General features: G+C 36.6%; 1 protein-coding gene across 1 annotated transcript in view; it reads left to right on the top strand.

Annotated features, from left to right (window-relative positions):
* The window catches only part of lama5 (laminin, alpha 5), a 104852-nt gene extending 89719 nt beyond the window's left edge, over positions 1–15133 (top strand). The window contains exons 67-79 of the mRNA XM_073875035.1: positions 2732–2871; positions 2964–3096; positions 3211–3354; positions 3435–3565; positions 3643–3813; positions 3914–4040; positions 8391–8536; positions 9195–9384; positions 9462–9608; positions 9723–10082; positions 10204–10297; positions 11439–11558; positions 14480–15133. Coding sequence (XP_073731136.1) covers positions 2732–2871; positions 2964–3096; positions 3211–3354; positions 3435–3565; positions 3643–3813; positions 3914–4040; positions 8391–8536; positions 9195–9384; positions 9462–9608; positions 9723–10082; positions 10204–10297; positions 11439–11558; positions 14480–14628 — 2052 coding nt within the window. The 3' untranslated portion in view covers positions 14629–15133. The remainder of the gene's footprint in view (positions 1–2731; positions 2872–2963; positions 3097–3210; positions 3355–3434; positions 3566–3642; positions 3814–3913; positions 4041–8390; positions 8537–9194; positions 9385–9461; positions 9609–9722; positions 10083–10203; positions 10298–11438; positions 11559–14479) is intronic.
* The last annotated feature ends 25 nt before the right edge of the window (positions 15134–15158 follow it).

The raw sequence follows: 15158 nt of genomic DNA on the forward strand, positions 1-15158 counted from the left end.
GACCGACAACGCATGCTCGCTTGCACAGAGACCAAAGCGGTGATTGGGCCAGCTTAAATGTCAATCAAAAATAACCAATGGGCTGCTGAGTGGGCCGGTCTATCTAGGAAAAAAAGGACGATGACTGGGCTGGGCAGTCATTGGGCCAGCTTAATGTCATTAAAAAAATAATAACCAATGGGCTGCTGCTGAAATGTCAGTGGGCCGGTCTGTCTAGAAAAAAAAGACGCTAACTGGGCTGGTCAGCAGACAAAGATAGTATGAGATGTAGTGGCCCAAAAAGTACGTCGGCCCACCGGGAAACTGCCCGGTTTGCCAGATGGCCAGTCCGCCCCTGCAGGGTGGAAAAAGTATGTGAACCGTTGGGTTTAATAACTGGTTGACCCTCCTTTGGCAGCAATAACCTCAACCAAACGTTTCCTACAGTTGCAGATCAGACCTGCACAACGGTCAGGAGAAATTTTGGACCATTCCTCTTTACAAAAGTGTTTCAGTTCAGCAATATTCTTGGGATTTCTGGTGTGAATCGCTCTCTTGGACTCTGACTGGGCCACTCCAGAAGGCGTATTTTCTTCTGTTGAAGCCATTCTGTTGTTGATTTACTTCTATGCTTTGGGTCGTTGTCCTGTTCCATCGTCCATCCTCTGTGGTCTTAAGTTTTCCTGCAAAATGTCTTGATAAACTTTGGAATTCATTTTTCCATCGATGACAGTAATCTGTCCAGGGCCTAAGGGCAGCAAAGCAGCCCCAAACCATGATGCCCCCTCCACCATATTTCACAGTTGGGATGAGGTTTTGATGTTGGTGGGCTGTGCCTTTTGTTCTCCACACATAAAGTTGTGTGTTCTTTCCAAACAACTCAATTTTGGTTTCATCTGTCCACACAAAATGTTTTGCCAGTAGTGCTGTGGAACATCCAGGTGCTCTTTTGCAAACTTCATACGTGCTGCAATGTTTTTTTTGGACAGCAGTGGCTTCCTCCGAGGTCTCCTCCCATGAAGTCCATTCTTGTTTAATGTTTTCCTTATTTTAGATTTGTCAACAAAAATGTTAGCATGTGCAAGAGATTTCTGTAAGTCTTTAGCTGACACTCTAGGATTCTTCTTCACCTCATTGAGCATTCGGCGCTGTGCTTTTGCAGTCATCTTTACAGGACAACCACGCCTAGGGAGTGTAGCAACAGTGCTGAACTTTCTCCATTTGTAGACAATCTGTCTTACCATGGACACATGGACATCAAGGCTTTTAGATATACTTTTGTAGCCCTTTCCAGCTTCATGTAAGTCAACAATTCTTGATCGTAGATCTTCTGAGAGCTCTTTTGTGCGAGGCATGGTTCACATTGGACAATGCTTCTTCAGAACAGCAAACTCAAAACTGGTGTGTGTTTTTTATCAACTTTAATCAACACATCCAATCTCATCACATTGATTGGACCCCAAGTTGGCTGACTCCTGACTCCAATTAGCTCTTGGAGAAGTCATTAGCCTAGGGTTTCACATACTTTTTCCACACTGCACTATGAATGTTTACATGTTGTGTTCAATAAAAACATGAAAACGTATAATGTTTGTGTGGTATTAGTTAAAGCAGACTGTGTTTCTCTATTGTTGTGACTTAGATGAAGATCAGAACACATTTTATGACCAATTTATGAAGAAATCCAAGTAAGCCCAAAGGGTTCACATACTTTTTCTTTCAACTGTATGTATTGAAGAATCATTTACGTGTGTATATTTATTTATATTTTATATATAAACAATTTTTTAAGTGTACACGGCACACACACATATATTATGCAAAAACTCACTTTTATTTTGTATGCAATTAATCGTGAATAATCGTTTCCCCAGCACTAGATTGAATCAAAATGTAATCAAAACGTATTTATGCTGAACGTTTGTTAAGAAACCTTATGGATTATTATTTAGTTTCATTTTTTAGTTAATAGTCATGATGACTAAAACTTAGAATTATTTTTAGTTTATTAATTGGATAGATAGAAAATAGGGAAAGTAATGCTTGTTGATAAAGTTAATGGGTCTCATTCACAAATAATTGTGTAAATTTTTCGTATTTATAAGCACATTTGACCTTCTCGCGAAAACGTATGCGAATTTGTCTATAAACTCTTTCTTGCGTTAGTGAATTTGAAGTGTACTGAATGAGCGGCCACGTGCACCTGGTTAGTAATTTGCATACTACACGCAGGGACGTTGAAACAATTATTTTGAGAGGGGGCAGGGATTAGAACCCCCCAAAATTATTTTAGCCCCCCTAAAAATATACACATACACATACACATACACATACACATACACATACACATACACACACACACACACACACACACACACACACACACACACACACACACACACACACACACACACACACACACACACACACACACATACACACACACACACACACACACACACACACACAAATATAATATAATAATGTAAGTATTATATATCAAAATTATTATATACATTAAAATTATAACCTAGTATTTTATTATTGCGTACATGTGGTATAAGCTGAAAAATTCTTCAATTTTTCCTACATTTATTAGAAATTTTAGTATGAATGTTTTTGTTTATACGCACATTTCACGCAAAAAATTTTTTGTTATTTTTTAGTACGAATGCTTAGTGAATGAGACCCATTCTCTAACAGTCCTGTGTAGTCTTACTTATTTTAACTTTCTCGTCTGGGTTGGTTTCAGATGAATGTCTTAGTTCAAAGAAAACAAAAAATGATAGTGAGGATAGATCGTGTCAACATCTACATCCTAAAAAGCGATGAACTCAGCTTCCCAGGCCGCTACTTCCTGGGTGGAGTGCCTGATGATGAGATGCCAGAGGGGTAAGCATTTAAAAAAGCCACTGAGAAGTCATTCAGCAGAAAGCTGTGAATTTCACAGTTTGTGTAAAACCTATTTGTGTGTGTTATTACAGGCTGAGGAGTATTTTCCCTAATGGTGGCTCCATAAAGGGCTGTCTCAGGCACATCAAGGCTATTCAAAGCTTCGTTCAGATTAAGATCATGAAGAGCGCAGGAATCAGCTACGGTTGCCCCGAAGATCTCCTGGTGAGAACAGGCAACACCCCACCATCTTCATACACCTCCTCTTTAATAATGAAAGTGAATGATGGATAATGCATCACATATTGTCAATTTAAAAAAACTGTGTGTGTGCTTCAGTTAACTCGTGAGGCTCATTTCACCGGTGATGGTTATCTGGGATTACAACTGGCTGATGTACCGGATATCCAAGACAATTTTTATGCCGGTGTCGGCTTCAGAACAGAGCACCAGGACGGGCTCATGTTTTATCATCAAGGCCAGGTACAAACTCGTAGTTATACATACTTGAAATTATGAGATTCCTGATTTACATTTTGATATATTGTGTTTTCTGTCCTCAGAGCGCCGTGTGTCAGGTTCTCTTAGACAAGGGTCATGTAGTTATTAACAATGGCAAAAAAGAGGTCCGGTCACAGAAGACCTACAATGACGCCAACAGTCACTATGTAGCCTTTTACAGCAAACCAGATGGGTATGTTTAGATCATTAAACCAAATGTATTACAAATAAAAATTGTACAGGGTTGTGAAAATCCTTTGCTTTCTTTAGGTTGCGCATTTATATAGACGACGTGCTCGAGTCTGGTGAAGAGACCGGGGGTGACAGCAGAGTAACCAGCAGGGCGGCGCTGCAGCCTGATATGACTTATGTGGGTGGCCTGCCTGAATCAAGCGACATCCCCAACATCACCGGCTGCATCAGCAACTTCTTTGTAAAGAGGTGTGGGATTCATCATGTGTCATTAAAGAAAAATATATTGGTTGTTGAGTAAATATGCGTGAATGATGGACATGTTGTTATCATTTATTTGTGTTTGTAGAACGGTTGATATGCAGAACGTGGAGGATCTGATAAAAGCTAAAGACAGTAAAAGTTACGCATTTAAGTGTCCGGCATCGTCAAAGCCACTGGAGATTATAGACACTCCACGGAAAAAGAGCACAAAGGTACTGTCATTAACATTTTTGTCAAATCAAAACTGACCTTTAATTTACTTAAAGGTGCAGTGTGTAATTTTTAGAATGATCTCTTGACAGAAATGCAAATTAATACACAAAACTATATTTTTAGGGGTGTATAAAGACCTTTTATAATGAACCGTTATGTTTTTATTACCTTAAAATGAGGCGTTTTATACACATACACCGAGGGTCCCCTTACGTGGAAGTCACCATTTTGTGCCGCCATGTTTCTACAGAAGCCCTTAACGGACAAACTTTTTTACTAAGTTGTCTCCGACGATGACGTTTTTCCGGTGGAGGCTACCGTAGCTTCTCTATGCGTTTTAAAAGCGAGGGGTGAGCATTGGACTGAGCCGTTGGTTGCAATTCGCCACCTTACCACTAGATGCCGATAAAATTTACACACTGCACCTTTAAAGGGACTCTCCACTTTTTTGAAAATATGCCCATTTTCCAGCTCTTCTAGAGTTAAACATTTGATTTTTACCGTTTTGGAATCCATTCAGCCATTAAGACAGAAATTTCATCGGGGGGCCGCAGTGCTTTTTTAACGTTCAAAGTACAATATTTCTGTAAATGTCATGTTTAATTTCTATTATTTAATGTATAATAATACATGAAAATATATAAGCAGTGGTTTTATCTTTTTAATATACATTACTTTATAAAAGTAAGTAAATCTTTTCTTGACCTTATCTTAACTAAGATCTATTATAACCTTGCACTAAACTAACAAATTACATTTCTGTATACATTTATAAACTATTATAAAAAATTACCACCAGAAAGTGTTTCTGTTTTTATTTATTTTGGATTGTTTTCAGTCATAGTATTGACTTCATTATGTTCTTTGTTATTTCAGTTTTAATTAATTTTCTATTATATGTGGGAAAAATATTAATAAGTGAAAGTGATCCCATAACTTTTGAATGGGTAGTCCATGTTATATAAGCTAGTTGGACAGAAAAAAATAATAGTACTGCTCTATGTGTAATTGAATAGTAAGCTACATGATAATATATTATACTTCATTATATATAGCAGTATACATACTTTTATCTTCTGAACATTTCTTCTCATCTTTCCTCTTTTCTTAACCTGGCCACTTTGATGGCTCTTTTTCTTATCTGTAGTTTATGTGTTGCATTACATCTACCGCTCTGCCTCTCTATGCGGTGTCTCCATTAGAAGCTGTGACTTGTGAACTAACCCCACCGCAGCTCGATCTTCTCTGAGTAACAGCTGAGTTTCCACCCGGAAGTAACAAATCTAAACACTACAAAGTCCCGACCAGATTAACTGATCGCATGGTGACAATGATATGATGGACGCGAGTTTCAGTTGAGGAATTAAAATCCGATCACGCATTCCGTTATCCTCGACATACGGAGCGCGTGGTTCATGGCTGCGTAGCAACGGGTGACGCGACCCACGCCACGGAGCGCAACTTCCGCTCCCGAGCACTTTGGAAAGTAAATGCTTTGACTCGTTTTAACGCGTTGTTAGACGCGACATGTGAACGAACACTAGAACGTTTAAATCAAAAATCAAACGAAATATAAAACAAAGTGAATGAAAATTTTTCTGCGGGCCAGATTACGTTATATTTTTAAAAGGTGACGCGGGCCGCAGAGAGGGGGACGGCGGGCCGCAAAGGGCCCGCGGGCCGGGAGTTTGAGACCACTGATATAGATCATTATAACATGTTAAAATTGCCACTTTGTAGGTGTGAGCAAAAATATGCCATTTTTGGGTGTGTCTCTTTAAATGCAAATGAGCTGATGAAATGCAAATACTGATCGCCATAATGGTGATTTCTTGAAATTAAAACATTTATGCTGTTAATTATTTTCTATCTCTCTGCACTTAATCGGAGTGCCTTGGTTGGATAGTGCAGATTAAGGGGCGGTATTATTATAATAAGATCATCTTATGACATTCACATAGTTGCAGAGAATGGTTTACCAAAACTAAGTCACTGGGTTGATCTTTTTCACGTTTTTCACATGAAAAAAGCACTGGGGACCCAATTATAGCACTTAAACATGGAAAAAGTCAGATTTTCATTATATGTCCTCTTTAACATATATCAGTGCCATTGTTTTGTCTCAAGACGCACATCTGTGTATTGTTTTTGTTAAAACTACTTATATTGCCTAATATAACCAATGCCTGGATTAATCTAAACCCTGTCCGGGAAACCACCCCTTAATGTTCTCAATGGGTTTTATGGGTTTATGTTATTCATAAGAATTTTTGGTAACACTTTACTTGAAGGGGTGTTCATAAGACTGACATGACACCTTCATAATCATGACATGACACATGAAGGAGATTTTATGCACGTTTATGACAACTGTCATTAAATGTCATTTTTAATGCAAAGATGACATTGTTTGAGATGTCTTTGTTATGACAACTTGGCATAAACCAATGCATTATAACTTGTCAGAATAATTATCAAACTTAAGAAACTACCTAGCTTTATGGGTTAACATTACATTAAACTGTCATTTAAATATCATTAAGTGTTAGTACTATGTCAAATAAATTCAAATACCTTAACAAAATGAAACAGACACGTCAAAAGATTATGCTTAACTTTATGTACTGTATGTGCACAATACATAAAAACACTGATAGAACTTGTTCATCCTCACGCAGAGGTCATAGAAGACAAAAATTGTAATTCATTAATTGAATGTAATTAACTGTTTTTGCAGCTATATGGAACCAACACTGCACGACTTAACCAATTATTGTACTGTTTTTATTTAATTTTAGGTGAATCTGTGTCCAAATGCAATAAAATATAATTTTATCAATTTTTATCAATTTAAAAAAATATTATTATTGGATGATTGATTTTATTTTTTAAACACATGGAGGAAATAAAAAACATTATGAACATAATAATATTCATAAAATATTCATATTCATAAACCATTAATATGTATATATAAAACCATTTATATATATATATATATATATATATATATATATATATATATATATATATATATATATATATATATATATATATATATATATATATATATATATATATATATATATATATATATATAGTATTAAAGGAATTCAATTTTCTAAAAAGAAAAATCCAGATAAGTTACTCAGCACCATGTCATCCAAAATGTTGATGTCTTTCTTTGTTCAGTCGAGAAGAAATTATGTTTTTTTGAGGAAAACATTGAAGGTTTTTCTCATTTTAATGGACTTTAATAGACACCAACATTTAACACTTAACAGTTTTTTTCAACAGAGTTTCAAAGGACCACAAACGATCCCAAACGAGGCACAAGGGTCCCATCCAGCAAAACCATTGCCATTTTCGACAACAAAAACAACAAATATACACCTTCAAAGCACCACTTCTCGTCTAGGTCCGGTCGTGATGCGCCAGCTGACCCCACGCAATACGTCATGACGTCAAGGGGTCACGGACGAACGCGAAACTCCGCCCCAGTGTTTACAAGTGTGTTGAAAAAGGACCGTTCCGACGTTGTTGTATGTGGAATGATACTAATTAATGTCTTTGTGTCTGTTTATTGGTAACAATGGTCCGCAAATGTGCGTTTTATATATGTAACACGTGACCTCCCTACGTCACTACGCATTTACGTTAGGTCGCGCTGGACCGGACCTAGACGAAAAGCTGTGGTTCAAAAGAGCATATTTTCCACTTTTCCCGTCAAAAATGACAATCGTTTCGCTATAGATAAGACCCTTTTGCCTCGTTTGGGATCGTTTAGAGTCCTTTGAAACTCTGTTGAAAAAAACTGTTATGTGTTGAGTTAAGTATTAATTGTTGGTGTCTATTAAAGTCCATTAAAATGAGAAAAATCCTGCAATGTTTTCCTCAAAAAACATAATTTCTTCTGGACTGAACAAAGAAAGACATCAACATTTTGGATGACATGGTGGTGAGTAAATTATCTGGATTTTTCTTTTAAGAAAATTGAATATTCCTTTAAGACTTAATGGTCAATTATATTTGTACCACTGTAGTTGAGGTCAAGAAAAATATTCATGATGCTGTTATAAAACTATTTGACAGAGTATTAACACTTAATGACAAATTATATTTGTAGCACTGTAGTTGAGGTCAAGAAAAATATTCATGACATAAAAATGACATAATTAAACAAATGACGTTGTCGCAAACGTGCATAAAATCTCCTTTAAATGTCATGTCATGATTATAAAGGTGTCATGTCAGTCTTATGAACACCCCTTCAAGTGTTACCGATTTTTTTTTTGTTTAATTTATTTTCATGTGATTAATGTTATTTTGATAAATGTGTGATTAAACAGAAGCTTAAAGCAGTTTCAAGAAGTCGTATGGCACAGGGTTCCTGCCAGCCTGAGATGTCTGTCGAGGAGGCCGACGCCCTCCATTTCAGTGGCTCCTCCCACAGCCACCTGCGTTTCGATGATCTTCCTCAGGCCTTTAGCAAATCGTGAGTATTTCAGACTCTTTTTTTTTACAAATATTAAAAAAGTAAAAATATCTTGTATGCAAATAGATAAATGTTTTTCAACAGGTTTAAAGGTGCATTGTGTAACTTTTAGAAGGATCTCTTGACAGCAATGCAATATAATCTATATTATCAGTGGTGTATAAAGACCTTACATAATGAACTGTATTGTTTTTATTACCTTACAATGAGTCGTTTTCATCTACATACATCGCGGGTCTCCTTACATGGAAGTCTCCGTCATGTTTCACAGTAAATAAACGATGACAAAACTTTTGTCCTAGACGATGACATGTTTGTCCTGTAGCTGCTACCGTAGCTTCACTATATGTTTTAAGCTGTATAGTTGTTGGTTGCAATTCACAATCTCACCAATAGGTGATGCTAAAAATCTACACACCTTTAGCTAACTTTTCAATTTAATGTGCAATCTTTCTGCAGATTTCAAAACAGATGTTGTGTAAAAATCTCAACGACAAAAAAAATACATTACTGTGCTATTATGCTACATTAGTTACCTGTGAACATTGAATAGCACATATGTTTAAATGTAACTCTCGAGATCTAAGGTTTGATATGCACCCATTTGAAACATTCCCAACATTTATTTGAATCAAGATGATGAATCTGTTTTGCCCAGGCCACACATCTCTCTCAGCATGCGTGTGAACTCTTCGAGTGGGATGATCTTCCATGTCGCCGGAGGGAAGAACCAGAGAACCATGACGCTGTCTGTGCATGAAGGCAACCTGATGCTGCTGGTGAACGGAGGAAAGAGGAAGACCACCATACGCAGCAAGAAGAAATACAACGACGACCTGTGGCACACGGTATGTGACTGTGCTTTTGGACACAAACTCTTATTCATCTATTCCTCTCATCTTATTTTTACAATGAAATTGCGCAGGTGTTCGTGAAAGTGGAAGACGACCGGGCGTCTCTGACGGTGGATGGAATCGACGTTCAGAATAAAAGAGCACCAGGTGGAGGAAGAAACATATTGGGAGGTCCGCTTTACATCGGTGGACTTCCTTCAGACCACACTGCAGCTACGGTAAATTATCAACAATACAGCTAGTTAGTGTGCTGCATATTTACTTTAAAAAAACATGTATATTTTCTGGGGATCAAAGGCACAATTTGTTATATCGTTCTCTGTCTCTTTCAGCCTGGTTTTATTGGCTGTGTGAAGGATGTGAAACTGAATGAGGTGGCGGTACAGAGGCCGTCTCACAGTATAGGGGTGATACCCTGCTACCAACAACCCCTCCAGCCCGGTGTTTACTTCTCCAGTCAGGGAGGACATCTGATCATTGACGAGTCAACTTTATATCAAAATACCAGCGTAGATATAAGAAAGCTCGTTTTTTATTTCATTCTCCGCATGTTTATGATAGACGAGTCGCTGGTGTTGGCTCAAGACCTGGAGATCCTTTTGGAGGTCCGGCCCGTTTCTGATTCTGGACTCCTGCTGCACGCCGGAGCCAAGAAGAGTCAACAGCTGAGTGTTTACCTCGATCAGGGCCAGGTGACGCAACCACACATACAATCAATATGTTAAATGAGATTTACTGTTGGTTTATGTACATCTGGATTGTTTATGACATGAGGTGATTTGTATATGCTAATGTGATTTCTCACACATGCAGGTGACCGTGTTAGTGAACAGTGGAAGTGGAGAGTTTTCAGTGAATCTCAGACCAGAAGAGTCCATCTGTGATGGAGTTTGGCACAGTCTTGCAAGTGAGTCATGATCTTCAACATGTTTACATTTATTTAGAACAATTTCCATATAAATACTGATTTAAAGAGATAGTTCACCCAAAAATGAAAACAATGTCACCAATGACCCACCCTCATGTCGTTCCAAACTTGGAAGACCTCCGTTCATCTTCGGAAACAAAGTTTAAGATGTTTTAAATTTAGGCAGAGAGCTTGTTGACCCTTCACTGGAAATCCACGGTACACTGTCCATGTCCAGAAAGGCAACAAAAACATCATCAAAATAGTCCACGTGACATCAGTGGGTCAGTTAGAATGTGTTGAAGCATCGAAAATACATTTTGGTCCAAAAGTAACAAAAATTACAACTTTATTCAGCATTGTCTTCTCTTCCGCGTCTGTTGTGGATCGTGTGAACGCGACTAGAGTCACGTGACTGCAGTGACGTGGATGACGTGTTATCCTCAGACATGTTTGCAAAGTTTTTTTTTCAAACTTACAGCGTGCGTCTCCCTCAGACTGTAAATGAAGCCCGGGCGCACAAAAAAAAAACAACATCTGGGGCGCACCAGATAACACGTCAGCCACGTCACTGCAGTCACATGACTTTAGTCCCGCGCATGTGCTTCACAAGAGACACGGAAGAGAAGACAATGCTGAATAAATTTTGTTATTTTTGGACCAAAATGTATTTTCAACACATTCTAACCCACTGATGTCACATGGACTACTTTGATGATGTTTTTATTACCTTTTTGGACATGGACAGTACCGTACACAGATTTTGGAGGGTCAATAAGCTATCGGACTAAATCTTAAACATCTTAAACTGTGTTCCGAAGATGAACAGAGGTCTTACGAGTTTGGAACGACATGAGGGTGAGTTATTAATTAATGACATTATTTTCATGTTTGGGTGAACTATCCCTTTAAAGATATAATTCACCCAAAAATTAAACCTTTTATAATTTATTAAGCATTAGGCAATCTGAGATGTAGAGTACAGTAGTGGCCAAATACGATGATGATGGGTGGGTGGGGATTTGTACACTGTTTGCCGGTAGGTCCCCCGAAGCACAACCACAAAACTCTGCCTATGAGTTGACACATGAAACTAGTGCAGCTTTGGTATAATGTCTCACTTTTATATTTTTTGTTTTAGTTGTGAAGAAAAGTAATGTAATCCAGTTGCATGTGGATGCATCGAGTGAACATGGAGTCGGTCCCAAACTAAACCGATCTAATGGAGGCAAAGAGACCGTCTATCTCGGGGGTGTACCAGGTAAGACTCCTTTATTTCATTTGATTAATAGCGGATGTCAGAGAGCATTAAAGCTACATTCACATTTGGGTGATTCTCACAAAATCCAGATTTTAGAAGGAATCCAGCATCAGATTTGTTTTTGCGCATATAAGATTAAGGTCTGGGGCCTCATTTATAAAAGTGCGACGTAGGAAATGTCCTAAATTTCATCTAAGACCATTTCTGAAATGATCGTAAGTGTGATTCAGAGAAAAGGAGCGTACGCACAAAAAACCGTGCGTACGCCTCTTTTCCAGATGTGCGGTTTATAAATCACAAATGATCTTAAAATTGTGCGCAGCTGAATGCTTTTAGAACTCCGCCTTGTAAACGCCCCTAATTTAATTCATTAGCATATAAATATTAAATTTTCAAAGGCCAAATTCAATGACTGCTACAATGGCGAGTGGTAAGAAAACATATTTGTTGTCGTTTGCTTAAGTTTTTAATATTTCTAAATTCTAACATGGAAATTTTATTGACATCACTCAAGTTAAGGCGATTATTAGTGGATCTTTCAATTCACGGGTTTCATTTAAATATAGTTTTACACGTAGGCTAAACGTAATATTTGTGTCTTTAAAGTTTTGTTTCAGTTTGCCATGCATCCTGCGCGGCGGTGTTAAAATAAGATATTTTCGACTTTAAAATTCAAAGATCCTATCTTAAACTGTCGGAATATATTCCATATGGATTCATTTGGATTTACAGATGATTAACATTAAAATCAATGCATGGGAATAATTTATATTAATTTTTGAAATACCCTCCACTCTTAAATGTCACATGTCCCTTATTGTAGATCAAGGCTTTACAGTTTAGTTCCTTTCACGTCGTTTTAATCATTAAATTCGATCGGTTTTACTTTCATTCAATAAAGCACATGTTCTGTAACATGTACATGTGCGTTAAACACCGCAAAACAATTTTGCTATATTTTTAAATATTTTTTGAAAAGATGACGAACTAGAAAATCGTTTCCTGGACATATCTTGGGCACATTTTTTTGCATTAGAATAGGCCTACATTTTAAAATATCAAAATAGGCCAACATATTTTAAATATATTCTAAAACCTGGTTAAATTATTTTGGAGTAGCCTAGTAGGCCTTCTCCACAGTTTGTTCATTTTCTGTGTGCATCATTGTTGCATGTTTTTAGGTTATTCTGAATAAACAAACAGCGCAGTTTACATGCTTCGTCCTTGTTGCATTAGCTCATTAAGATAATTCTAAACAGATTTCTGTAATTCAAAAAACTCTGAATTGTAGTTGAGAACGTCACGGCGCACTGTTAAAACATTGTCGGTAATGTGTCGGTCGGGCCGGGCTCGGACACAACGTGCAGAAGCTTCGGTTATGGTTTTTTGTGCCCGATCTAAGCTCTAATACAGATGATGTTGACGCTGTAAAAGTTTCGAATATTTATTTATTTTTTATCAAACATATTCAACACTTTTTTTACATTAGCCAGGGGATGAAAGAGAAAAATAATTAAATTAAAACATGGAAATGCTGACATACATTAATACACTTAGCAGCTTTCTTGTTTATCAGATTATTAATAGATTTTAGGTAGCCTATAGAAAAATACGGAATAATGGTTTATAATCACCATATTTACATTTATTTATAATAAACGTTGCAAACAAAAGTAACACATTAATCAAATAATATTTCTTATGTAATAAGATATCATAAGAGAAAAAAACTAATTAAATATTTTCCAAAGTCTTAAGAAAAATATATGAATTCTAACAAAAGAGCACAAATCTAACCATTTTTTTTTTTAATAAGGACAACTCCAAAACAAATGAAAAAATGTTTCTGCATGTTGACCACAAAAGGAACAAAACAAAAAGTTTCGAATATGCCTACCTGCAATACTGCAATATTGCCACAAGGAAACGTACGTACGTCAAGTCGGAACCTGACGTGGAGGTAAGTACTTTTCCACGTCAAAGACAAGTTTTATAAATCTGAGCGTTTGAGTGGATTTGAGCGTACGCACGGTCTTAGATCAAATCTGTGCGTAAAAACGCTTTATAAATGAGGCCCCTGGACTTACTATAACCATTATTTTTAGAGGATTTAAAAAATATTTCCTATAGAATTATTTACATTACATTTTTTTTAGGTTATCATTATAAAAACATGATATTACATTAAATATATGCATTTACAAACTCGTGTTTCGGTAATGAGAAGTAAAAAGTTGTCTATGTACTGTGACAAACAAATTTTTAACTTTTATCTGGAGAGAAAAAATAAGAACTGCTTACCTGGTAGCCACCTTGAGTGTTACAGTCAATTATGTCCATTCCAACAATTTTTTTTAAATATTGTTATTCATTGAGGGCTTTAACAATGATTGAAAATTGTTGCGGAGAATGAGAAAATTGGTCTTGGACACATTTATATTCCTTATTTTTGTCTCTACATTTACCAATGATCACCAAATCACACGTTTCTTTAAATGTTTATAGTATAATATGCACTGAAGCGTTTAATTTTTTTTTTTTTTTATTATAAATACTTCCATGTCAAAGAACCCAAATCCAGTCATGAACATGTTGTGGTAATGAAAATGTTCCCCTTAAATGTGGAAGAAACAACAAAATTGGTTTGAATGATGTCATTTGAAATCATGTGCAAAATAGTACATGAAGAGATGTTTATAACTGTATGCTGCATATTTTGATAGCATTTACTTTTATTATCAAAATGTTTCATGACACCTCATAAATCTAATTTTGTGAGAATCACCCATTTGGCATTTTATCTAAAGCAACTTAGTCCATTGGAACTTTATGGCCTAAAACCTTTACAACACATCACTGTTAAAGCAATCATCTTTATTTCCCAAGTGTGGCTCTAATGTTTTTTTTTTGTGTGTGTTCAGGTACAATCGAAGTTCCGGGTCTTCCGTCGGATCTTTCGTCTTTCCATGGATGTGTGAGGAAGGTCAAATTGAATCACAAGGACATCACGCTCTCAAAACCTCTTTCAGTGTCCGGAGCCGTGGGGACTCAAGGCTGCCCCGTCTCATAGTCTACAACTACATTACCCATTAAAACACACTGACACTATCAGATCAGAAGGTGGTGGGTTACAGTTTAATTTAAACTATTTTAAAGATATTTATATTTTCATGACACCCATGTATGCAAGTTTTTATTCCAAACCAGCACTATAAGTGCAGAGAAGCCACTGATAAATATATCTGTTTAAAGCAGGGCTTCATATGAATACAGACACCGATATTGTGCCAGATTGAAATACATTCCCTAGATACAATCATGAATCAATTCGCTCATCTGGATATTAACTGTGACCATTCACCATGAAATGAGTTTTATGGTACTTTTTAAAACACTGGAGTTCAGTTTACTGTGGATGTGATACTCTGAGATACCTCATTTACTGTATGGCACCTTTATATTTTATTATAAAAATAATAATAATAATCACTGGAGTTAAAACTCATTTGATATTTTCTCTCATTCTCTTCCACTATAGCTACTGTATTGACAATAAACTGTTTCTTACAAAAACATATTTGCATGATTTTAACCATCACA

The sequence above is a fragment of the Misgurnus anguillicaudatus genome, chromosome 13, assembly GCF_027580225.2.
Source record: "Misgurnus anguillicaudatus chromosome 13, ASM2758022v2, whole genome shotgun sequence".
NCBI lineage: Eukaryota > Metazoa > Chordata > Actinopteri > Cypriniformes > Cobitidae > Misgurnus > Misgurnus anguillicaudatus.